This window comes from Dermacentor albipictus, chromosome 10 (assembly GCF_038994185.2).
Source record: "Dermacentor albipictus isolate Rhodes 1998 colony chromosome 10, USDA_Dalb.pri_finalv2, whole genome shotgun sequence".
Classification (NCBI taxonomy): Eukaryota; Metazoa; Arthropoda; class Arachnida; order Ixodida; family Ixodidae; genus Dermacentor; species Dermacentor albipictus.
Genome location: NC_091830.1, coordinates 20,510,814 through 20,537,987, shown reverse-complemented (window position 1 = coordinate 20,537,987; position 27,174 = coordinate 20,510,814). Strand labels below are relative to the sequence as shown.

General features: G+C 45.9%; 1 protein-coding gene across 1 annotated transcript; it reads right to left on the bottom strand.

Annotated features, from left to right (window-relative positions):
* LOC135919689 (gastric triacylglycerol lipase-like) lies at positions 1 to 25,929 on the bottom strand. Its single transcript, XM_065453537.2, has 6 exons — positions 25,816 to 25,929; positions 20,708 to 20,906; positions 17,944 to 18,058; positions 16,693 to 16,843; positions 2,493 to 2,561; positions 1 to 252 (listed from the first exon to the last, which is right to left on the bottom strand). The coding sequence occupies exons 1-6, from the start codon at positions 25,927 to 25,929 to the stop codon at positions 1 to 3; spliced, it is 900 nt and encodes a 299-aa protein (XP_065309609.2).
* Between the last annotated feature and the right edge of the window lie 1,245 nt (positions 25,930 to 27,174).

The window sequence follows — 27,174 nt, the reverse complement described above, 5'->3', positions numbered from 1 at the left end:
TCAAGCGACAGCTGTGTAGTGGGAGATCAAGTCTATCATGTGGCTGTGGAGAATATCCGTTGCGTTAAAGCCCATGAGGAAATCTAAATGGCCAAAGTCTGGGTCCGGAACCATATACTTCAGCACCAGCACATGCTTGAGCCGCTCGCTCAGGTCATCCACGTCCTGGGGAACGGCGAATTTGTCGCCCTGTCCCTGGTAGATTGCCACAGGGACTCGGATTTGTTCCAGGGGATAAGCTGGTGGCTTCACCTGAAATAGGCATAGAATTTTCAAGCCTTCGCTTTCACATTTGAGCAGCAACAGCTGCCTTGTGCTTTATGAAAAGGGAGCATGATGTAACAGCGCGATTTTAATTGAAGCGAGAAGATATACTGTAGAAGCAACGTAGTAGCAGACGCTGGGGTATGATTGCTTTAACAGCCCGACGAAGACGATGACAGTAGAGAAGACGTTGACTTCTCGGGCTGTCTTCGCCTTTATTGTGCCTGCGAGGCATTCATGCCTTCGTAGAGACTCTCACCACCCTCAGTTATTCTAGGCAGCGGCAGAAGTAGCAGTGTAACGCACCGCGGTGGCTTTGCGGCTATGTTGTTCCGCTGCTCAACGCGAAGTCGTGGGATCAAAACACAGCCCCGGTGGACGCATTTGGACAGCAGAAAAATCCTCAAACGCCGGCGTCTCGTGCATAATAAGTACGTCGAAGGTATCCAATTTCCGGAGTCCCCCTCAACGGCGTCTCTCATGATCATATTGTGGTTGGGGCACATAAAACCTCATAATCAAATTTTTTAGTAGTAGTGATAGTTGATGGTAGCGGTAGTAGCCGTAGTAGTGGTAGTAAGACGAGAAGGAGGAGTATGTTAATTTCAGCGTATACTGTTGGCAGCTATATATAGCCGCCACGTTCATGTTTATTTGTAAACTTTTTCCCGTAAACTTTCGAGACTGATTGATTTTCTTCTGTAGTAATGATTCCCCAAAGCAAATGCTGGTGCGTATGTGTAGCGCCATCTTTTCGGGCTAACCTGTGCTATTTATGTTACTTGCTTTGGCAGCCGCTAGATGGCACTACATGTAGAAAAATACGTTGTCGCTAGTCGTCTGCGCATTCTACTGTGAGTGAATGTGTACAGATGGGCGTCCATCTCGAACAGCGTGTAAACACAAAATTCTGCGTGAAGCTTCGCAAGACAGCCGCACAGATGTATGAGCTCCTTCGTGACGCTTACGGCAACGAGACATTGCCACGGGCGCGAGTTTTCGATTGGCACGAGAGGTTGCTTTCGGGGAGAACGTCGGTGGAAGACGACACAAGGGGCGCCCTGCAACCTCACGGAATGAAAACGACGTGGCTCGTATCAGGGAGATCGTACAGCAAGACCGCCCCATTACAGTCCGCATGCTATCGGGTGCTCTCGACATTAGTAAGACAACATGCCACCAAATTTTGTGTGAGAACTTAGGGAAACGAAAGCTGAATGCCAGACTTGTGCCGCACTCCCTCACACAGAACCAGAACTACACGCGGGCATAAGTGAGCACTGATTTGCTCTCCGAGGCAAAGAAGGATGCTGGATTTGTCGACAGCATCATTGCTGAAGAAGAAACTTTGTGTTTTTAATACGATCCTCAAACAATGAGGCAGAGCACCAAATGGTGGTCCACAAGCTTTCCAGCGTCGAGAGGTGCGGCGACAGAAGACCAAGACAAAGACGATGCTGATAGTTTTTTTTTTTTCGTTGCTAGAGGTGTCACACACCACGAGTCGACATTATAACGTGGAAAGTCTGGGATCCAATTAATTATAGTGGCTATTGTTTAGTAGGTTCTTGTTAATATAATGCATAACCAAGAAAATTGCGCTTGCTGAAACTGTATGTGGCATCAGTATACAGATCACTGAAGAATTTTTTCATTTGCATTTTAGTCGGTAAAGAGTAAATTAAATAAAACATTGTGGCATACTGCACACTATCATTGAGCATACATTTCTTCTCCCATACCCCTGTATGCCCTGAGGTATTAACCCTCGCATTATAAAAAAATATACGTATGGGCTTGTGTTCAGTCAGTCCTATTTGTCTGTAGCGCAGAATTCTGCAGCAACCCGCCGTGGTTGCTCAGTGGCTATGGTGTTGGGCTGCTGAGCAAGAGGTCGCGGGATCGAATCCCGGCCACGGCGGCCGCATTTCGATGGGGGCGAAATGCGAAAACACCCGTGTACTTAGATTTAGGTGCACGTTAAAGAACCCCAGGTGGTCAAAATTTCCGGAGTCCCCCACTACGGCGTGCCTCATAATCAGAAAGTGGTTTTGGCACGTAAAACCCCATATGTTATTAGAATTTTGCAGCAAGAAAGCACCAGCTTTCCGACAGCGTTACCGTTCGTGAGACTTACGCATTCACTTAAAAATTACAATCGCGTGAAGTATGTTGTACTGCGCAATACCGCCTAAAATAAGTTTTTTTTGTGTATAGCGAGCACATACCTGTCCATACTTGACCAAGTTCTTTAAGATTCCGTAGTCAAACCTAACAAAGTTCCTTGCCCTGTAGACCTAAAAATATGAAAGAAAGAGTTATAAAATGAGGAGGGTCGTTAGATTGTAAGAGAATAAGATAGAAAAGCAGTCCGCGCAAATATGCCTGCATGGCGACGTCAATGCTTAGACGAGGTCTTGGAAAGATAAAGATATTTTTTTTTTCTGCACAGCAGAAATCTTTAGCGGATGCGGACATCTGAATACCGTCAGACGCACATGCAAGTGATTTAGTGAGTCTTCATACGCATCTCTACGCCATTTGAGCGTTTGTACAAAGGCTTCATTTACGAGCCCCATCGGGAATGAACCACGGGGGAACGTCACACGTTAAAGTCAGAAAATAGATGGCCCAACAACAGATCATGCCGCGGCAAGTTTTATGCTACCTTCAGCTTGTCGTTATTGACCACACTAGAACCCTCTGACACGCAACTCTGTATTCGGCTGGTTCAAACGGAGCACTCGAAACTTGCTCGGCTGGTTCCATCCATGTAATCAGATCCGATCCAGAGCATTCTGGGCCACTTAAATTCGCCCGGCGGAGCAGCTACGAGATCTCGCCGAGCTCCACAAGCGTGATGCTCTCTACTTTTGTTTGCAGAGCGGCGATATCGGATGTGAACATTTTTTTTTTTTTGCGTCTGTGCCGTGGTGGGGAATGACTTTCTTTCTCGTACTTGTCCGAGTGTCGTGCGCATGCGTGAGTTGCAAGAGACGCATCTGAGGACTTTAGCATCTCAGGTTATGCCTTCCTCGAGGTACACAGTACCACGGAGGAAGACACAATATGTCCTGTTTGCCTACAGTGACATAATATGCCTAAATGTATACTTTTCTTTGTCTTTTCTTCGTAGCCACAAATAGGCGTCAGCTCAAAGAGCGTTCACACAGCGGCTTTCTGTTTCATGTTACCATGGGGATGCCGCTCCCAAGTTTGTCAATTCGAGGGTACCTGTAAACGGACCACGCACGGACAAGCTAACGCGTCTCCTCTGTAGTCAAGCAATGAAATATCATGTTTACTGGTGTCTAAGGCAGCCTAAAATTTAAGCTGATAGCCCGGAAACGGATGGCCCGCAAAGGGCGAGGAGCCAGCAGACGTCAGCAATTTTTTCTGCTTCGGAGTTTCTGTTGCGACAAGTTCGAACATGTTTACACAAAGAGGACATGAGCCCACTTTGACGGCACTAGGGAGCATTAGCGCACCCTGAAGGTCTCTCTAAAAGGGGGGGGGGGGCGGGTTAAATTTTGGCGGGAAACCAAGATTGTATTATAGATGCTCTGCACATAGTAGAATATATAAATATATTATGAACGCACCCTGACGGTCCACATATATGTTAACGCATCCTGTGGTCATATTGGTGATCCTGTGGTCATCATATTACCGCATCCTGTGCTCCATTTATATATATATATATATATATATATATATGGACCACAGGATGCGTTAATGATCCCTGGTGCAGTCAACGAGGACAAATTTTTGAAACACCAGCGCACAGCTTCGGTGTTCACTGTACCTGTACGTAGTGCAAAACAGTTTGGGTCGAAATCCCTGCAGGGAAGCTTGCGATGTAGAGAGGTACCCTGGTCTGCGTAGATGAAAGAAATAAGCATTTCATGAGACGTCAGATACTCGAGTTGAAACCTGCTGGTTTCAACTTTTTTCCATCCTATTTTAAACTTTTTACAGTTATAAAAAATGTCGTACTGCGAAATCATTAGAGCACCGCGGAGTAGCGAGAACGTAAATAAACCATACTGGAAATGCTCAGGAATAAAATTAATTAGCAGCTGAAAATTGATAAAATTCTAAATTTTACATAAGTAGGATGGCTGTAAACGACATTCAAAAATTAAAAACTCGCAAAGCTACAAAGTGTGTCCCACAACTTTTATTTGCGAGAAACAATAAATCTCGAAGGACATTTCTTTTTGTGCTTGCATCCATTTTACAGACAAACCTGTATGTTACAAGTCACCGAGAGCAAAAAAAAAATTCCTTCCAAGCCTTGAGAGCAATAAAAATTCCTTCCAAGCTTGATATGTGATAGCATTACAGACGAAACTCGTTGTACAATGTTCGAGATTTCGGCAGAAAACGGGCAGTGGATAGGTATAAATGGGCAGTGGAAAGCCGCGGATAGGTTGTTCCTGACCCTAATGCGAGTCATATGTGCTCGCGAGGGTTGAAACTAGAAAGGCAAATCAATAATTACAAATGCGCTTGATTCCGCACTTTGCGAGTCAAACTGTAGTGTCGCTGTGTTCGTGTGGTACATGGTGGACTACCGACCGTGGCGCGCTATAAGAATAGCAATGCTTATTGCATAGCACTGCGTATGCATGTGGTAAGCACATGCATGCGTGATGTTTCATAAGCACGTATACTGAATCATTTGATGCAGTCCTGAGGTGTATAGATTCGCGGCATCACTAGGGGAAAAGGTAGTATTGTTCAGAGTTGACCACGGAAGAGGGTGAAATTTCAAACGCCCATCGATAGATGATTATCTAATAAGACGCCATAATGCTGTCCCATTACGATAGCTCAAGTGTAGCATAAGTAGTTGCAAGTTTTCTTTGTCCCCACTGTTGGAAGCCTAATATTTCCCCGAAAGAAAATGCGCAGCTAGCTGCTCAAGCAAGTGTTCGCGCTGAAACTATTCGAAGAGATGTTACTTACGCTGTTGTGTTGTTTGGCATTTTTTCCGAAAATGATCGCGTAAGGTAGGTAGCAGAGTTCACGCAGTGGACTGTTGCATGTTGTCGCAATCATCTTCTGCTTTAGCGGATTTGAGACGAGGAGTCCGCCGTGGGTGAAGATGTCGTTTATCATCTACAACAGCAGACAGCCAAGAGGTAATAAAGTGCTTAATCAGAGTGACAAGACAGATTGAGAAGTATTTTCCATACTTTATTCGCTTAGCTCAAGCAAGAAAATGTGGTGGTAAGCGAGAGCTTTTTAAAACGGGACCTTACCCGGGATTTTCAGGGCTGCTGTCTGCTGCTGGGTCAGTCACTATCTCGGCAGATGTATACACATATATATATATATATATATATATATATATATATATATATATATATATATATATATATATATATATATATATATATATATATATATATACACGCCCGGCGGCTCCATATACGACGTGTCGATCGACAGCAAGGGTCTCAGAGAACTTTGCGAATCCAAACATTATACTAATAGAAGACGTTAAAGAATTGAAAAATTATAGGCCCTGCAGCTTACTTCCAGTATTATATAATATATTCACCAAAATATTATCTAATACAATAAGGGCAACACTGTACTTTAGTCAACCAAGGGAACAGGCTGGCTACAAGAAGGGATACCCTACAATAGATCACATCCATGTCATTGTTCAAGTAATCGAGAAATCTGCAGAGTACAACAACCCTCTCTATATGGCTTACATAGATTACGACGAGGCGTTTGATTCAGTAGAGATAACAGCAGTCATAGAGGGATAATGTAATCAAGGAGTACAGACGCTTACGCGGAAACCTCGCAAAATATCTAAAGAGACTCCACAGCCACCTTAATTCTACACAAGAAAAGTAGGAAGATACCTATAAAGAAAGGGGTTAGAGAGGGAGAAACAATTTCTCCAATGCTATTCACTGTGTGCTTGGAAGAAGTATTCAAGCTATTAAACTGAGAATGCTTAGGAGTAACGATCGACGGCGAATATCTCAGCAACCTTCGGTTGGCCAATGAAATTGTTCTATTCAGCATCAATACAGACGAGTCACAACAAATGATTCAGGGCCTTAACAGAGAGAGTGTAAGAGTAGGGTTGAAGATTAATGTGCAGAAGACAAAGATAATGATGAATAGCCGGGCAAAGAAACAAGAGTTCAGGATCGCCAGTAGGCCTCTAAAGTCTGTGAAGGAGTACATTTACTTAGGTCAACTAATCACAGGGAACCCTGATCATGAGAAGGAAATTCACAAAGAATAAAAATGGGTTGCATCGCATACGGCACACATTGCCAGCTCCTGACTGGAAGCTTACCATTATCATTCAAGAAAGAAGGTGTAGAATCAGTGCATTTTACCGGTGCTGAGGTATGGGGCAGAGACTTGAATTTTAACAAATAAGCTTGAGGCCAAGTTAAGGAATGCGCAAAGAGCGATGGAACGAACAATGCTAGTCATGACGTTAAGGGACAGAAAGAGAGTGGTTTGTATCAGAGAGCGAAGTATAGCCGATATCCTAATTGAAATCAAGAGAAAAAAATGGAGCTGGGCAGGTCGTGTAATGCGCAGGTTAGATAACCGTTCGACCACTAGGGTTACAGAATGGGTACCAAGAGGCCCTATGGAAACGAAGTCGAGGATGGCAGAAGACTACGTGGAGTGATGAAATTAGGAAATTAGCGGGCGCTAGTTAAATCAGTTGCCGCAGGGCAGAGGTAATTGTAGATTGCCGGGAGAGCTAGGCCTTCGTCCTGCAGTTGACAAAAATGATGATGATGATGATGATGATGATGATGATGATGATGATGACGACGACGACATGTTGCTCCTCAATATCTGAACGAATAATCCAACTAAATTCCGGTGTTGTACGTGCCAAAACCACGATTTCATTTTGAGGCACGCCGTAGAGGGGGACTCCGGAATAATTTTGACCAACAGGGAATATTTAATGTGCCCCCAATGCACTGGACCTCGAGTGCTTTTGCATTTCGCCCCCTTCGGAATGCGGCCGCCGCGGCCTGGATTTGATCCCGCCCCGTCGTGCTTACTATAATGCCACGCCATAGACGCTAAGCCACCGTGCCTGGTAACAAAGAGCGTTGGCTCGCAGATATCTCTAAAGCACACCAACCTGTTTTTTTATTGAAATGAAGATAAAATAAAGAGACGTAATCACCTTATAATGGTGATGGCTACTCCGTTTCTCATAGCGGAAACAACAATATAAAAATATGTAGGAAAATGATAAGAAATCACTTCATATCGTCAGAAATCCACAGCACAGTCCCATACGCCGATGAACATAACAATATAAAAGTCAAATGCATGTTGCACCACAATTAGTTCGTAAAAAAAGTCACAAACAAACACAAACGGCCATGATGTAGACTTCGATGAGCATATAAACAGATGAGGAATTGTACAGTGCAAAAATAATTCATGCACAGAATACAAAAAAGCCTAAGGCGTTATATACAAGCACTAATAATTACATTATTAGTGCTCCATTAACACCAAATTGTTAATGGAGCGCCGCATAAAATTGAGCTGACGCTTTCATTTACATGGTTTCTCCTTGTCTTCACACTTCGGCATGTGTCACTAAGACGCAAGAAAAGAATCCTTAACTGTAGCTAGATGTGGGTCATATTTTTTCTGTGCATTCACCCACCTCTCATTACCATTCTTCACTCGGCAGGCATTGCACATCGCCTCCGTGTTTGGGACATCACTGCATACATTAGTATACATAGTATAGCATACTAATTCGCTGTTTGCATTTCGATACGGTTTGTGGGCGGTGCAGTGCATAACCGTAAAAACGACGTTGGAATAACTGTGCGGCCTTTATGAGGAATAAACATAAACATTATGCAAGAGTTGAGGTTGCATAGAACGAAAAAAAGCTTTCGTACGCATCGCCGTTAGTTTTGCAAGGTTTCATTCATCGCTTGACTGGAGCTTCGCTTCACATAGATGCGAATATGTATGTTGCAACTTTTATTGTTGTTGTTCTGGAGAACACATGTTATTGCCAGCTTAGGGATAAATTGCTGCACAGACTTAGTTGAGGTCAGACGTTTGTTTCTAGATGTCTGGCACGGTTACACAAGAATACGCTTCAAGAAAATTTTGTAAAGTGCAACTGCTTGACGTAACTATAGTGTTAAGAGCAAAATAAAAATAATTAGCCTACACCGTCAGAACTGTATAGCATACTTGCCAACGCGTCAACTTTAAAATTCCTAAAGCCCTAAACGGCGTGCTGATGGAGAGGGATGGGATGGGTGGGGTGAATAAGTACTTCATTTTTTTTTCGTCCTGAATGCACGCCTTTTCTGAGACAGGCGCGTACTTTACGAACGAGGATTTTCGCTCTGACGACCCATAAACTCTTGGTCCAGCAAATACGCACAAGCAAAACATTGCTGTTAACATTATAGAAACCATAACGTTCCCAATTTCGACCGCTTCGGGAACGTCTCTGTATAAGCTTGCTAAAGGCGGGTACCCCGCTTTTGTCCTTTCACTGCCAAAATGGAAAGTTCGGCAACCGGTTAACGGTACTTGCTCCCCTACGGTATTTTTTCGTAAAAACTCGACGCAACATTCATAAAATCCTAAATCAAACCCTAATTCACAGAGATTACGAAAAAATCAGGATAGTTGGAAAGCATACACGCACAGGTGGGCGACTTTCGCATTACTAACTGCAGTAGTTCCTCAGCGGGTTTAACCCGCTGAGGAACTACTGCAGCGACTACAAAACTACACAGGAACGGAGCCACCACGATGGCTCCGCTGTCTTGGTATTCTGCTTTTCGGCACGGGATCGTATAATCGACTCCCTGCTACAGCCACTGCATTATTTAGCAGAGGCTTTGCATAAGGGTTTTTCTGTTCACTGTTTGTTTCTAGATTTCAAGAAAGCATTCGATGTTGTCCCTCACTCTTTGCTTATAGAAAAATGTGAAATGTATAATATAAGCAGTAGGACTGTTCAATGGATAAAAGAATGCCTCAATTAACGAAAACCGGAAGTTGTGCTTAATGGCAAAACATTCCGTGAAATTTATGTGTCCTCTGGCGTGCCCCAAGGATCAGTCATAGGACATCTTTTGTTTCTTATCTATAATAATGATATTCGCTCCAGTATTTCATCGCAAATCAGGCTATTTGCCGAATATTGTGTTTTGTACAGGGCTATTCATACTACCCATGACTGCACTGTTTCACAGAGTCACCTGTATAAGGTAAATGAGTGGTGCAACAAGTAGCACATGTTCATTAACTTGAAAAAAAAACGTTCATAAGCGTTTTTCGAGCAAAAGAACAACTCACGACTTCTGTTACTCTTTAAATTCAACCACGATATTATCGGTTCAGGAGCACAAACATCTCGGTGTTTATTTCACACCTGTACTTTCTTGGAGCCGTCACATTGATCGTAGCACAACTAAAGCATGCCTCGTTCTAGGTCTCCTGCACAGAATTGCAAAAAAGCTGCCACTGGAGACAAAAGTGTCATTCTACAAATCAAATGTGTGGTCTGTTATAGATTATGCTTGTGCTGTGTGGGATCCGTGGTCGGCACGTGACGTGAACAGTTTAGGAAGAATTCAAAGCATAGCCATTCGTTTTGTTTATTCAAATTACACCAGGAATTTCAGAGTTTGAAAAGCAAAAGAAAGCCTCGGTTGGGAACCACTACAGCAACGCAGGAAATATCACAGAATTCAACATATTCCACTTTCGAACAGGTATAGAACCCGGTAAATATTTTTCCAAGCCTGATTACGTTTCTCAAGGGCTGGAACATGAAAATAAAGTTAAAGATATAGCCTGCTAAACTGAAGTGTTCAAAATGTCATTTTTCCCCAGAACCATAAAGCCAATGAGACAAACTACCATCCGATGTGGCAACGATTCTCTCAACGATGTATTTTCAAACTCTATGCGCTGTTAGATATGGAGCTGGTTCCTGAGGCTACTTCGAGTTCCCCAAACCGCTTCGAGTGGCAGCACAGCTAATTGAGGAATGCGGAGGCCGGAAGGCGCATTCCAGAGAAGCGACCAAGACAACAAGTTCGTGCGTCGCCGGGATTAGAAGGGGGCCTGGGACAATGGAGCGCAATCGACCCCCTTCGTCTTTGAAGAAGGCTGTTGCCACCGCTGCGGAGCCGAGTCGCCGGGATTTGCAGGTGGGCGTCGGACAATGGAGCAGGTGCAGCCCCCCTCCTTCTCCGGCCTAGAAGTGATTGCCAGTCTGCGTGGCAAGACTGCAGAGAGCCCCGACAGGTGTGCCCCGCGACACGGGCGCCTACCATTGGTTGCAAGTGGCGTCATCGGAGTGGACTCTCCCATTGGTCAGACATGACGTGACTTGCAGTGCTCGAAGGGTTTATAAGAAGCCTTCCAGAGAGACCTGAGCATTCTGGGACATGCCCTGATTCCCTGTTTCACCTCTCTCGAACTTCTTGCCGCGGGCCGCAGCGTCCGAGTTGCTGCCGGCCCGTAATGTCTGTACGAATGTTAATTGACGCTCACCTCCCTGTACATAATGTAGAATAAATCCCTCCCAAGTTTGTGGTTTTCCATCCCGAAGTCCCGGCCTCCAACCCCTACATCTGGTGGCAGCGGTGGGACCGCCTCCGAATGCATCAGCTGGTGGCAGCGCTACGGATCAACCTTCGTCGAAAGAGATCCTAAGGAACCGGGAAGAGCGAAGAAGAGAGTGCCTTCGTCGAAAGAGGTCCGAAGAAACTGGGAGTTGCGAAGAAGGAGCGAGCCTTCGACCCAGGGAGTCCGGAAGGAACCGGCAACAGCGGACGAACGAACCGGATGGCAGGGTGCTGCAACCGTAAGTGAGCGCGTGGTTTTTTTCCTTATGATTCGCCAGACTCAAAGGTTGTGTGTTCAATTTTGATAGTTCTGGGAATCGGGAGTTTGTTGCATTGTGTGTTTGCACAAATTAATTAAGGAAAACAGTTTTAACCACCTGTCGGGACAGCTGCCATGGATCTTAGAAGGTTGACGAGGTTAGACTTGTTGTTGGTGTGCGACGATTTGGGAGTTGAGGCGGACGAACGGATGAAAACGCCAGCTATCATAAAGGCGATTCAAGATAGTGGCAATGATGACAAAAGCATTGCGCTTGCTTGGGAAGTGATACAGGAGCCACGGGAGCGTGTGCGTCGTGTACGTTTGCGAGCGCGTCGTGAACTTAGGAGTGAGCTTAAGCGTGAAGAACGCGAGAATGAACGGAAGCAGGAGCTTCAAGAACTTACTCTTAGGTGTCAGCGTCACGAACGTGAGAAGGCACGCGAACGTGAGAATCAACGTAAGCTTGAGCGAGAGAAAAAGTATGAGAGAGAGAAGGCAGCACTGATCAAAGAGATACAGTATTGTGATCAGTTATTGGCACAGAGACAACGGCTGTCTGTGAATTCTGTAGATAGTACAGAGCGAAAGAATGAGCAAGTGTCTCGCAGATTTTCGCCAGAAGCCGACGAAAAGAGTAGTGCCTGTGAGATTGGCTGCCGATTGATAAGTGAAGGGAGAAAGCTAGCTGCTAACGATGCCTTAGTGGCAACAGAGGCCGTTAAAGGCCGTAGTGAGAGCGACGAGGTGCTGTGCCAACAGATGACTGTAGAGACAGCTAGGCCAGCTGCGAACAAATTGGCACAGTTACCGAGCGTGTGCGTCGCTGGTAATGTTAGCGAGGTTGCTAGCGAAGAAAAGGGTACTGCTGACCCAACAGAGGCGAGCACCCATGTCGAGCCAGATCTGCGTGCAGAAGTGAAGTGCGAGCTGAGCGATGCAATTGAGAGTAGTTCTCGGGATGGCGAGCTCCGTAGTCCACGAGAGAACAACTGCATTGTTCAGGGATCGGTGCGGCTCTCCGCCAGTCTAGATGGCCTAGATAGGGATGATTCAGTTAATCATTCGGACTGTGCGCGTGAGACAGCGATCGATACCGACGGGCTGTGTGCCGATTCACAGCGTGCGCTGGGCAATGTAGTAGAGGGCAGTTCGCAAGAGTGCGAGTTGTCTTACTCGAGTAAAGCCTGCTGCATTGTGCCAGAGTCGGTTGAGCTGTCCGCCAGTCGAGGCAGAGAGAGAGTAGATTTAAGTGAGAATCACTCAGACTGTGCGGGTAAGAGACCGATCCGGGCCGACGAAATGTGTACCGGCCAGCACGAGGCACGAGAAGGCGACATGAAGGCGAGTGCAAAGAGAAAACGCCGTAAAAAGAAGCGCGGTAAAGACCGAAAGACGGTAAGAAATGTAGCGCCGCCAAAGATGGCGAGAAACCCAAAAGGGCAAGGCGCGAGGAAAAAGGTGCGGTCGTCTAGGACGATGTTGACGCATCCAGAACGTTCGAGCCACAGGTCAAAAGGGGACCGCGAAGAATGTTCTGCACGGACGCGGACAAAGGGCACGAGGCAGTTAAGCTCCTCGTCGTTCCGTAGTTCTTCTCATAGCTCAGCGTGCAGTTCGAAGAAACGCAAGGTGGCAGGACGAGACCAGGTGGGGAGTAGCGACGCGGTCAATCGAGCTTGTGTTGAAAGCGGGGCGCCAGGACGCAAATTGGCAGGAGACCGTAACGTCTTGGGGGAGCTGAGAATGAATCAGCCCTTTTGTTGTCTCTCGGCAGCCAGAGTAGCTTTCAGACCACGTCCACCCCGGGTTAGACTCAAAGTATGAGTCAGTCGTAAGCAATCGGGAACGGGAAGCCAAGAGAGCTTCCATAGAAGTGAAATGTTATTTTGTTTTATTTTTGAGCATCGGAAAGTTTTCGCGATTTGAGACTAGGATTTCTTTCAAGGTGTAAGGTTTGAGCTTTGTGTTTTCGTTTGAGAAGCTCGAGATTTGAAAGATGCGTTTTAAGTAAACGTGTAGTCTCGCGAGATGCTCATTAATAAGTAGATAGGCTTTTTTTTGTGTGTGTGAGTAACCTGAGGCTCAAGGTTATTGTTGAGAGGCCTATCGTAACGCGCGTGTGTTTTATTTAACCTTCTTTAAGCGTTTTTGAATTTTGTAAGGTTAAGCGCGTAGATTTGAGTGAGTGCATGATTTGCACGGAGAAGCGTTCTTAGTTCCATTAGCGCGTGTCCTGTGTGGACGGAAGGAAGCAGACTTTATGACTGGGTTGCTAGTGTGTGTGGAGGGCAGCCGTATTCTGACTTCTTTAGTGAACGTGCGTGGAAAGAGTTAGAAGACGCATCATTTTAAGAGTTCTGCGGAGTGTGTAAGTCCCGCAAGTTTAATTGTTCGTTTACGACACGTGTCCTGTAGGACCTTCAGGAAAAAAACGTGTGTAAGCGTAAGTGAAAAGTTTGCCTACAATGCAAGTACGCGTTTTGTTTAGTGACCACAAGGCTAGTGCGCTTGTGATTACGTACTTGTGAGGTTGACCAGATTGTTCAGTGGCACCATTACGTGCGATAAGTACGCCACTGCGATAGATTGGAAACATGCTGTTCGTGTAGTTAGGCCACTTAAGTTATGTTCGGCTGTTTTCATTTGTTGTTTGCATCGTCAACGACCCTTTTGTTTTGCAACAACAATAGTACTCTGGTCTTGTCGGCAATCGAGGAGAAATGGATAGCTGTTTGGAATGGTGGTTGGAACTGTTGTCGAAATTGGGGAAATAAAAGATCAGGGTTGATTTTGACTCAGTAATAGTCTGGCGAGTCAGGGGTGAAGAGCCTGCGCTTACGCGTGGTGCAGCGCTGTGCTGTTTTGTTTGTTTGACGTCTGTTCTCCAGGGCCAAGGATCCCGAAGTTCGTCAAACGAGGCTCGACCCCAGTACCCTGCAGCTTCTTTCAGCGTTCCTCCTGGCCAGCGAATTGAGTTCACCGGCCATTCAGAACAACCGGGGCGAGGACGAGCTGTTAGATATGGAGCTGGTTCCTGAGGCTACTTCGAGTTCCCCAAACCGCTTCGAGTGGCAGCACAGCTAATTGAGGAATGCGGAGGCCGGAAGGCGCATTCCAGAGAAGCGACCAAGACAACAAGTTCGTGCGTCGCCGGGATTAGAAGGGGGCCTGGGACAATGGAGCGCAATCGACCCCCTTCGTCTTTGAAGAAGGCTGTTGCCACCGCTGCGGAGCCGAGTCGCCGGGATTTGCAGGTGGGCGTCGGACAATGGAGCAGGTGCAGCCCCCCTCCTTCTCCGGCCTAGAAGTGATTGCCAGTCTGCGTGGCAAGACTGCAGAGAGCCCCGACAGGTGTGCCCCGCGACACGGGCGCCTACCATTGGTTGCAAGTGGCGTCATCGGAGTGGACTCTCCCATTGGTCAGACATGACGTGACTTGCAGTGCTCGAAGGGTTTATAAGAAGCCTTCCAGAGAGACCTGAGCATTCTGGGACATGCCCTGATTCCCTGTTTCACCTCTCTCGAACTTCTTGCCGCGGGCCGCAGCGTCCGAGTTGCTGCCGGCCCGTAATGTCTGTACGAATGTTAATTGACGCTCACCTCCCTGTACATAATGTAGAATAAATCCCTCCCAAGTTTGTGGTTTTCCATCCCGAAGTCCCGGCCTCCAACCCCTACAGCGCCCACTAAAGTAAGATTGTGTTTTTGTGTGTATGTGCGAGTATGAAAGCGTTCTGGGCACTTGTTTTGTTTTGCCTACTTTATTTATTGGTTCTTTGTTTTCTTCTCCCTTCCCCCCCCCGCTGTAATGCCTACGGGCCCTGTGGAAATAAATAAATAAACACAAAGAGCAACACAAGACTGATATCGTATTTTGGGTGCAATGTAAGCAATCCTGAAGAGGGTCAAAATGAACCAGCGCTATTCTAATACGGAGTCTTTGATAACAAGCGTTGTGTAGCTTAGGATCGTTGAACAGCAAATATTTTATGAGTGGGCTGTATACCCAAAACCTGAACTAGAATCAAAACACTAAACAAAAGAAAGCAAATACGTAGAAAAGTGGGATTACCGTCAACGGTTCTGCCAGTGGAAATAGTAGCCTCAGTGGAATAGTGAAGTGCGTTATGTTTGCAAGGGGAGCGTAAGCGACAAAGATATTTACCTGAAAAAAAGAATAAAAATGACTGTCCACTTAACCTGGTAGACTAGGCTGGCGAACTAAATCAACAAGCGCTTCCACGCAGATAAGCCTGCTAAACTCGGGGTGCACCAGGTACTTTTGTGTGGCGTGGGAGATAAGGTAAACAGAAGTGCACTGTGTAAAGACACTGTCTGTGGCCTTGATAAAAAAAAAGAAGCTTTTTTTTGCGAAAAGCTCTAGGGCGTTATAGGGGATAAGATTTGGCGACGAAATAAAAAGCGTGGGAACTTTAACGAAGAAATCAGTTGACAGTACAGTTACCTCCACGTCTGTATCGTTCCTTTATGTGTCCATGTTGAACAATTTCTACTGTTACAATCCTTACAACGCTACCGAAAAATTACATCACCAGTGATGCAAAATACACCTGGTTACTGCAATATTAACTGTGTTTGTACGGTTGTTCGAGCTTTGCGCCAGCAGGTGGTTACACCACGCAGAAATACATTAACTCAATGTGGTGGGAAAGAACTTGGAAGCTTACCAGAAATATGCGACCCGCATAAATACAAAAACTAACATGGCAACAAAAAACGTCAAATGCGGTCAGAGAGGCTGAGACGATCTCATGGGTGGCGGCAATACAAAAGAAACGTGCTATGAGTAATTACGCAAGGAGAAAAAGCAAAATCGGGAAAGCCACAATTTAAAATAACTTCAATGCAAGCTTCTTGCTTTGCGAAGCGAGATCAGGATGCCTTAGTACGCGCAGTTATAAAGCGAAGTACACCCAGGAAGAATAAGCATGTGCTTGCTGCGATAAAGCTAGTGAAAGGATAGAACATGTTTTATTAGAATGTAAAGTTATCTATGTAGCGGTCAGTTTAGGCTACCCTGGACTCGTTGAAGCCCTTGGCTTCTGCGATAGCAGGGGGAAAATAAACATTTCTTCATTAGAAATTAGTTAGAGGTTATTGGAGAATTGTTGACAGGACAGCAGGGAGGCCACAAACAACGGAGGCGTACAAAAATCAAGTTCTCAATATTGGTCCAGAAAGTTTGATGCTGGGAATCTTTTGAATGTTTGTCTTTTAGTTTAAATATAAGTAGGACATTAGGCAAAATAAGAACAATAGTTTGGTGGACCAACCCACCAAACCGTTTCATAAGGGGAGCTCGTAGCATTCACCCATCCATCCAACATAGCGGCAGGCGAAGTGGACATCGAAGCACCGTAGGCCGCTCACGTGTGCATCTCCGTTCACACAGTAAAACGCCCAGTCCGCTTGCGTTTAACCGAACTCCGTACACGCCAAAGCTCCCCAATATTCGGGAACGCCGAAATGTAGTTTGCGCTGCTCGTGACTTTCTAATCAACTTGCCTTCCTGTTGTACTCGGGCAGCATTGAGAGGAACACCAACACATCGGTAGCGCCCTGCGAAATCGCCAGCAGGCCCAGCTTAGAGAATCCCGTCAAGTCCAAGATGTAGTCGACTACAGCGGGAAGGTCGTACCTGCCAATCTCGTCGAAACTGCGTCAAGAGTGCATCGCGCGATGTTCTTCAGAATCTCGCGTAAATATGCGCGACAGTCCTTCACATTAAACTGCTGGCTCTCCAGCGTGAAAAACGTTTCACAGATGCCGCAATAAGTGAGGTACTTTATAAAATCACATCAACATCAGAGTAGCTTTTCTCACTTAAATTCTCGGTACTACTAAAACATTATGCAGCATAACAGGAGGCAGACAAGGCTTCTGCATTTGGTGAATATACCGGAACCTTTCATTACCTAACGATAACAATATAAAATTCAAAAAGCCTAGATAAAATGCAATCAGCATCTCTAGAGAATATGTAGATCTGCATGTCAAACAGAAATCTAGTCGATATTCATCACGCAACGAAAATATGTAAAAAAAGGACGTACGCTGAAAAGAACTAAGCAGCACATAACTTATACATATTGTCACGTTGGTGCAGTGACAGTGAAGAAACACACAGTGCCAAAATAAGACACGCACTTCACTTTGTATTGGTTGAACTTGTGTCCCCCTCGCGCCAGCATCATGATTTCTGTCGGCGCAGGAGTAGCCGAAGACAGGGAAGCCATCGTAGAGAACGACCGTGAAATCGGCGACGCAATTGAGGGTACTCTTTCAGTTTAACGGACTCAAAGCGCAGGTAATAGTGGCAAACTTCACCCGGAAGCTCAATCAGGACACGCGTAGTGATTGCACAGCCGCCATTACGCGCCATTTTGGCTCACTGACTCTTACTTTTTTTAATTGAAATTGAAGCCAAGAAACGGAAGCATTGCAAAAAAAAGCATGCTTGCGTTTACATGAAGATAGAACTCCACGTAAATATGTGCACTTAAATGAAGAACACCCTTCTTTTATCTATGTAAGTATGTTGTGATGTTAGCACTTTAAAAAGTGAAAGGTAGCGAGCCCAAACCTGCGCAATGCATTTGCAATTTTACGCAGACAAAGAACGATTTACGCAGGAAATATTTGGCGAAGTGGATGTGCTAAAAAGCTGTAAAATGAAGACATATATACTTAGTCTAGGCATTCGCAGGTAAGCATTTTTTGAAGCAACCAGACGCTTTTTTCAAAAACTAGACTCGCCTCCAATTCCAGAATGCAGCGTCATTCGTGGTCAGGGTCACGTGATAGTTGGACTGTGGCACGCCCCTAGTGTTTACTAACCAGACGTCGTAGCCAGAGTCTGCAAGAAGGAAACCTGGAAGGAGGACAAATCAGTTGTACGAAGAACAACCTATATACGGTGATGATCCAGTAACATTGCTATGAATAACGACCGTCAAACTTAAGAGATTTCTTATAAATACGGGGGTCAGATGATCACGATAGCTCATTTCCGTGATGTCTCAGTGCAGGTGAGTTTTCCTTCATTTTTGGCTTCTCTCGGAAGATATTTTCTATACGGAGGTACCGTGGGCAGGTACAGTCGCCCAAATCTTTAGCTGGTGTGCGGGAGCGACTTTTCCGTGCGTCAGCGCCGTTTGACGGGGCGAGGCTGGAAACAGTCTAAGGCTAAGCGCATGCGGACAAAGCGCGCTCAGCTGGGCCCATCGTCTACTAGGCTGTTTCCAGCCTCGCCGCGTCATACGGCGCTGACGCCCGGAAAAGTCACCGCTCCCGCACACCAGCTAAAGATTTGGGCGACTGTACAGTGTGTTCTGTGGGAGAAGCTTATATTAAATTCTTAAGTTGTAGCTAAGTTTAGTTTATGTACATATCCTCCTTCAGGGTGAGATTCAATTCGTTGAGCAGTATAGAAATCTGGGTCCCATGAGCTTTTAAAATAATCGCCTTTTGTTGCCCAGTGTTAGCACTAATATGTTCCTGATGTGTCGTAAAAAAAAAGATATTTCGCACGCCGCGCTTTTCATTTTGAAGATTTCAGCTAACGGAGGTACGGACGGACGGACGGACAGATGGACGGACGGATGGGTGGATGGATGGATGGGTGGGTGGGTGGGTGTATGGACGGACGGACGGACGGATGGACGGACGGACGGACGGACGGTTATCACCTTCCCTGTCAATGTGATATGCCTCACAAATCTCGCGCCCCCACCTTGTGCCTCCCCTACCAACCACACACGTGGTGTCAAACGCCGGCACGCACCCGCATCGCTTACAGTGCATGGCCAAATGGCCGCCCCCCCCGATAATGAATCTACCAGCGTTCATTCATTCATTCATTGACAGGGAAGGTGATAACCGTGTCAGCACGGCTTCACTTGCCTTGTCCAAAAAAGAAAAAATGTATTTACAGAACAGTCTGCCACATTTTGATCAGAATGTGATTGTACTGTTTTAACACTGTGTGCGCATGCACCAACGAAATGTATATATGTACCTTCGCTCGCAGTAAAAACCAGTTGATGTTTAGGGCTCGTCCTGTCGTCTTCTCTGTCTTTGTCCCTGCTATTTTGCGCTAGTCTTTTGAATAACGATGACACGCCAACTAGCCCAGCTTTCTGCCTTGATGGCGTTTCTTGTTTGGAACGCTGAGTGCACTAACCTGCAGCGGGCTGAGCTGAGTCCTTTGTTACTTGTTTTCATAGCTGAGGGCTCAGTGCACGTGATCAAGTTTCATTTTTCTGTGCAAATTCGAACTGCAGCAGAGGACTACGAAACTTCCTCTGCTGGCCCACTATTTTTGTACGCGCGAGCGTGTGGTTTCAGATATTTAAAAACTGAAAGAACGCCTATAGAAGCACTTGGAAGTACGCACTAAAACGTGAACGGTGGTGCTTCGCTGTGAGTTTGGTCAATCTACCGGTATTCAAATAATATGATTGCAGTTATACCACAATAGACCAGCGTCTAAAGTCATTAGTTATAGTAAAAGCCGAGAACCTTGCTATTGTATGTAAAGGAAGCATGCAACGATAGGAAAACCTGGTACCTGGAACTCAGCTAGACAGTCGATCGATCTGTGTTTTCACTCTTTCTTCGTGCTTTCCGAGCACGCAGGGCCTGCATCATGCTCAACCAATTAACCTTGCTGACCCGTCAATCACTTAATGACACATTATGCCGCTAATGGAACACTAAGTTGCCGCTAAGGCACTGCATTAATACGTGCCACGCACACCATTGAACTTTTTTAGCGCTTTCAGAATATGTTTAGTGTGACTTTACAGCCTCAAGCAAGTGCTGTGATGTGCTTAATGTTCAGGACGACCACAAAATTTAAATCTCTATGGTCAATGTAGCGTGCAGCATGATTACGCTGCGCACACGGGTCAAAGGAAAACACTGATTTACTGCTGCACAGAGATGACAGCGCAATGCGCAGTGTTCGAGCTAATCTTCATCAAAAGAGAACAGACAAACCATTGGGAGTGCACACCATCACGAGGCAAAGTTTTCAAAAAATATTCAACCCTGTACGCACGCGTGCACAATGGTGACTAATGGACGACTCGATGAGAAATTACAATAAAACTGGATTCGGCTGCCCACCAGAGAGCTACTGTGCTTGATCTCACGGTGAAGAGCGCAATAGAATATCCTGTAAGCCGTTGCAAACTTTGTAGACGCAGAAAGCTTTAGAAACTCGACCAGTGGAAGTCCACATGCTGCTACGAGCAGCATTCACATAATGATCACGCGCATGGAAGCGGGGCCCCCAGGTGATTTCACAAGGTAGAAGAGGGCACCACTCAAATTTCTCGCGGCGAATACAAAACCTCAGACTGCGCCAGAAGGGTCATTTGTTGTCAATCCCTAATGTGTAATCTATCACACTGAATGTATAAAAGTACTGTTTGGTTCCTCTAGATGTGCATGTGAGTTCAACGACATTGCGTTAGGATGTGGCGTACTAGAATAAAAAAAAGGTATGAAAATGCACCTGCGCTTTGCGAAGGCAAGTTTTTCACCCAGGAGCCAGCGTCTGCGAGCAGTCCGTGCACAAGCAGCATCGGCGTCCGCGTTATCGTGGCGCCACCTGTTGACCTTGGAAGAATCCTGTCCACTTCCAGTATGTAGCCGTCTTCGGTGGTAACCTTGTGCACTTCGACGTCGTTGCCAAAGTATCTCATCACTCCAGCCTCTTTAAAGCGACGAATTATTTTATTTGGCCGCATTGTACGCGTTCATCATTCCTTTTTTTAATGAGCTCCTATTTGGGGGAGTTGGCGTAGCTTTTAAGCTGCACAACGCAAAATTTAAGTGACACAAATAAGCACAAAGCAAGCAATGAGGACGACGCCGGGCTCTCAACTCGGATCGTGGTTTACTGACTGCAAAACAATCCATGCGCACAACCAAGTCACGTGAATTCTCGAAGGTGCCGTGGGCAGCGGCACTTCATCGCGTCACCCCTGCTTGAGGGCAGCGAGCGTCGGACTTCTCATTCCCTCCCTGTTCCTAACGTGACCAAGCAGGCGCTAGCAGGTGGAACAGGAGCGGGGGGAGGGGGTAACGTGGTCCATGAAAAGGCTAGAGGCGCTAACGTGGTCCATAAAAGAGGCTAGATTCTAAAAGCCGGCATACCTTATTCAGAACTGGCAGCGAGGTGCCAAGGAAGACAATAGAGAGTATTAACGTGTCCGGTATTCGAGTAAATGTAAGCAGCCCGGGCGTTTTAACGCATGAGTGGAGGCGCAAACGTACATGGCCTGCACGGTGCAACCATCTGGTGGTGCAGAAGGCAACCAGACATGCACATAGACAATATTGCAGTAACCAAGTGCGTGTATTTTACTTCGCTGCTGGTGTAATGGCGTAATGGTGTTGCTGCCGAAAATTTACATAATCAGCAAAGTAATACACAGCATATATATAATCCAGACCACATGACTTGCAGTTTGGATTCCGCACACTGAAAGTATGTAAAAAGAAATATCGTGTTTCCTTTATTGCTGGGCTCTCTTTGCAAGTAATGCCATCATTCCATGGAAGAAAGCCCTCAAACGCAAGGCGCACGCTTGGAGGCGGCCGGTTATCCGAGGCATATGATAGGCTATGCTGCCGAAGTTCTGTATCGCAGAAGGAAGGCTGAACAACGCATGAGCGATGAACAGAGAGCGGAAGACAAGAGAAAGAAAAAAGAGAACAGGATTCAGCAGTGATTTCCTATCTGCATAAGATCTCTCGCAATCTCAGGGCAACATTCTCAGGTAGGGCAGCGTTCCGGCATTATAGAGTTGTTCTCGGCGCCAAACAACTTTGTGAGTTTGTGTAAGTTGCATCACAAGTAAGCGGAATCCAGACTGCACTATCAAGCTCCGGGTTACCTACGTGCCCTGCGAAAGGGGCGTTGTTTCCAAAATTCCACTTCCATGTGGAAGACACTGCATAGGGCAGACGCGCAGATGCTTGATCGTGCGTCTGCAAGAACACAACAATAAAATCTGCAACATTGCTTCAGACGGAAAACTGGCTGCCGATTGTAAAAATAAAAAAAAATTGACTCGCCAGCCCGGCCCTACGAAAGTGGATGTGCAGCGAAGCTGTTGAAAACCACCACTACAACTGCTGAGAGTGGTATGCAATGCTCTATAGTAATGATAGTAAGGGTAATTTAGGCCAATGGTAGTAATGGAAGTAATATTAATTTCGGCAGCACGCCACCTCTGGTTGTAGTGCCGCATCTTTTTCCCTTTACCACTCCTCGTATTCCCGCCGCTCCTCTGGAGTCCTAACTGTGCGTTGCCTACCCACAGCTGTGCTGCAATAACAAGGAAATCAGTTCCTAGGCAGATTCTTTTATTATGAAAAGATAGTGACATCATTCCCCACATCGCCAGCTGCCATCGCCATGGCCGATCGCGTAGCAGTAATTTTTACCGGAAAATGAACGCGAGAAGCACTACGTGCGTCACATTGTTAGCATCTATATTGTGTACCTGCCCTCGATACGATGTCCACGCCTCTCTTTGCGGGCAACTTTACACCGACTGGACTCGAGACCGTTCACCGAGTCAAAGATACTCGGACCGTGGCTACACCCGTGGCTGGCTCGATAAGCAATTCGTGCACTAGTGCAATACTTGAAGTGCACCGGCTTAAGAGACAGTTTATAGTGTCCGTATCATGTGGTCCAGCAAGCATCGCCCGTGAAATACGTCGTCGAACCGCTTAAGCTTTCTTCTCATCAACGACGTCGAGAGCGTGAGATAGTGCATATAGAACGCCTCAAGCCTGCAGTCATGTCCTGCGTTTCAATCACGAGGACGCCACTTCTCCGGAGGGAAAATGAATGTAATGAAGAAGATCAGCAGTGCAAGCCTAGCGCCGATTCATCCATTGCCGATTAACTTGTTGCGTTTTAACTAGTAGTAAATAAGAGTCATCATCATCATCAGCCTGGTTACGCCCACTGCAGGGCAAAGGCCTCTCCCATACTTCTCCAACAACCCCGGTCATGTACTAATTGTGGCCATGACGTCCCTGCAAACTTCTTAATCTCATCCGCCCACCTAACTGTCTGCCACTCCCTGCTACGCTTCCCTTCCCTTGGAATCCAGTCGGTAACCCTTAATGACCATCGTTTATCTTCCCTCCTCGTTAATGTCCTGCCCATGCCCATTTCGTTTTCCTGATTTCAACTAAGATGTCATTAACTCGCGTTTGTTCCCTCACCCAATCTGCTCTTTTCTTATCCCTTAACGTTACACCGATCATTCTTCTTTCTATAGCTCGTTGCGTCGTCCTCAATTTCAGCAGAACCCTTTTCGTAAGCCTCCAGGTTTCTGCCCCATATGTGAGTACTGGTAACACACAGCTGTTATGCGCTTTCCTTTTGAGGGGTAGTGGCAACCTGCTGTTCATGATTTGAGAATGCCTGCCAAACGCACCCCAGCCCATTCTTATTCTTCTGGTTATTTCAGTCTCATGATCCGGATCCGTGGTCACTACCTGCCCTAAGTAGATGTATTCCTTTACCACTTCCAGTGCCTCGCTACCTATCGTAAACTGCTGTTCTCTTCCGAGACTGTTAAACATTACTTTAGTTTTCTGCAGATTAATTTTCAGACCCACCCTTCTGCTTTGCCTCTCCAGGTCAGTGAGCATGCATTGCAATTGGTCTCCTGAGTTAATAAGCAAGGCAATATCATCAGCGAATCGCAAGTTGCTAAGGTATTCTCCATCAACCTTTATCCCCCATTCTTCCCACCCCAGGTCTCTGAATACCTCCTGTAAAGATGCGGTGAATAGCATTGGAGAGATCGTATCTCCCTGCCTGACGCCTTTCTTTATTGGGATTTTGTTGCTTTCTTTGTGGAGGACTACGGTGGCTGTCGAGCCGCTATAGATATCTTGTAGTATTTTTACATATGGCTCATCTACACCCTGATTCCGTAATGCCTCCATGACTGCTGAGGTTTCGACTGAATCAAACGCTTTCTCGTAATCAATGAACGCTATATATAAGGGTTGGTTATATTCTGCACATTTCTCTATCACTTGATTGATAGTGTGAATATGGTCTATTGTTGAGTAGCCTTTACGGAATCCTGCCTGGTCCTTTGGTTGACAGAAGTCTAAGGTGTTCCTGATTCTATCTGCGATTAGCTTAGTAACTAGTTTGTAGGCAACTGACAGTAAGCTGATCGGTCTATAATTTTTCAAGTCTTTGGCGTCCCCTTTCTTATGGATTAGGATTATGTTAGCGTTCTTCCAAGATTCCGGTACGCTCGATGTCATGAGGCATTGCGTATACAGGGTGGCCAGTTTATAGAACAATCTGTCCACCATCCTTCAACAAATCTGCTGTTACCTGATCCTCCCCAGCTGCCTTCCTCCTTTTCATATCTCCCAAGGCTTTCTTTACTTCTTCCGGCGTTACCTGTGGGATTTCGAATTCCTCTAGACTATTTTGTCTTCCATTATCGTCGTGGGTGCCACTGGTGCTGTATAAATCTCTATAGAACTCCTCAGCCACTTGAACTGTCTCATCCATATTAATAATCATATTGCGGGCTTTGTCTCTTAACGCATACATCTGATTCTTGCAAATTCCTAATTTCTTCTTCAATGCTTTGAGGCTTCCTCCGTTCCTGAGAGCATGTTCAATTCTATCCATATTATGCTTCCTTATGTCAGCTGTCTTACGCTTGTTGATTAACTTCGAATGTTCTGCCAGTTCTATTGTAAATAAGAGTACTGATACCAAATGTCCCATTGTAACTGAAATATTGATAGAAAGTTTCAACCCCCTGGAAGTGGATCTGTAATGGCGGGGGGAGGAGCAATAAAGGAGGTCAGATCAGATAAAGCGAGCTCGAACTTCCAAGATAGGACAACTTCCTAAGCAGTTGATTGTGCGACACAGCATGGAACACCTGTCTGAAACCCAGGAAAACTGCATCGTTATGCACACGTTGGTTGATACCCATTGTAATATCATGACTTAAATAGGCAAATCATATTGTACAGGATAGGCGATTATCATGACACGATCGACGAAATTGCTGAACAAAGCATACTTGGAATTAAATGGCTTATGCGCTCCTTTCTCATTCCCAACTCGCTGAGGACGACGTTGTCTTTTATCAACGTCAACTGCTTTACTGCATTCGAGCATAGTAACGCAACATTTGATGCATATATCCGCATGCTATGCCGACTCTACTGAAGCCAGGGGTCCGATGGCATGTTCCAATGGCCGACTCATACAGCCACTTCGGAGCTCTAACTCAGATTGCGTTGGTGGCTTTCTCAGTGACGATTCATAATTGATACTGGGGCGGATGCATTCGATGTTATACGACACGTACTTTTGTGTTCTCACCAATGTCCTGGTAACAGAGCCACTGCGAGGCTAAAAAGCACTCTGCACTGCTGGCTGTTCTCTCGCTGACATTTGATGCCGATGATGCTGCCACACGAAAACCGTTCAGAAACTTCCCCCCTATCAGCTTCGGCATAAAACGCCTACTCGAAGTTGTCACGTTTAGGCATGTGATACCTGAATTCTTACTAAAGAAAAGGAAAACCCAAGCGTCGACATACCGGGTCCAGAATGGCCTCTTCGGCAACATCGCTGCCCGCCGACCTCGATATCGTCAGCGAGGCAAGCATCAAAAACAACCTTACCCAATGCGGTGCGGGCGCGAGCACAGCCATTTCCAAAGGGTGTAAAACAAAAATTCCCTTCGTTCATCGAAGGTGGGCATGTGTGCTTTTAAACTGGTGGACAGGGAACAGGGATTTGTGGCTGTACTCGCAAGTTTTTTACAGGTGCATGGGAGTGAGCTCCTCCCTTGTTTAATTACACTCAAGGGCGAAAGCAGCTGCAATTGCACAATGTTACCCTTCACATAGCAGCATACGGACAGCAGAAGACATCTGTAAAAATGAACGTTCGCTGTAAAACGGGTCTCCAAACTGCGGGCACAATTCTCGCCGGTCAGTGCTGCAATAATGTGGCTAAAAATAGTTTGTGTAGTAATATCTGGCGGTGGATCTGCAGTTACGTGCTGCAGGCGGGAATGCGGCATTGAACTGTGAGCTCTGAGCCGCGTGACGGAGAAATGAAATCGGCGATATATCACACTCGAGGATGCCTGTATAGAAAAAAAATCGTTTTGCCCTTGCCTTTTATGGCGACGCATTATCAGAAACGATTCCCAGATCCCTTCGTACGTTGAAACAGGTTGAAACGTTTAATTTAGACCGAGTAATTAAGGCCAGCGAGTACAGTGATCTTCTGTTTAATTAAACAATACGACAGGACGAAAAACCAGCTCATGCAGGGGGATCTTTAATACAGAGATTTTTTTCATAAAAAATGATAAGAGTGTAGCGAACGAGGTATTTTTGCAGGAGCGTTTCTAGGAGAGGTGTGCATACTTTTTTCGAGAGTATTAAAAGTTCGAAACGAATCATTTCTAAAACTCGTTAAATACGTGTTTTCATTCGAACCTTGGACTCTATCTAGATGGAAAATGTGGAGGCAATCACGTCTGATGCACTCTCATTAGCTTTTTCATATTTAATTTTGAAAAGTGCACTTAATTCAAGATATTCGTAATTGAATTTCAACGCTCGAACCAGGCAATATCAAAACCGATCGCACTGGGAGACTCGAAGCGCAATAAGGACAGCCCTTCAATTACGTCAGGCGGAAATGTTCGGTGATGAAGTGCGTGATGATGGTTGAATTATGGCACGCAGCGGCAAATAGCGATAGGGCTCAGTCACGAGGGATGCTTGCCAGGCAAAGCGTGCCGTGTGAGTATGTCTGCCATGTCTGGCCGAGGTGTTGCGTTTCAAACTCCGTCACTCTTTTTGTCATGGGTTGTTACCATATAATCTGGTAGCGAGGCTGCCTCTTCTGTGCTGCCGACATGTTCGCTTTCGATATTGTTA

Excerpts from the sequence above, each read along its gene's own strand:
- LOC135919689 (XM_065453537.2), bottom strand. The coding sequence starts at position 25,929 with ATGGCTGTGCTCGCGCCCGCACCGCATTGGGTAAGGTTGTTTTTGATG. Across the intron at positions 18,059-20,707 it reads CTTGCCTTCGCAAAGCGCAG|GTTTCCTTCTTGCAGACTCT; the intron begins GTGCATTTTCAT and ends TCCTCCTTCCAG. Across the intron at positions 16,844-17,943 it reads GCTGCATTCTGGAATTGGAG|TTTCGACGAGATTGGCAGGT; the intron begins GCGAGTCTAGTT and ends CTCTTGACGCAG.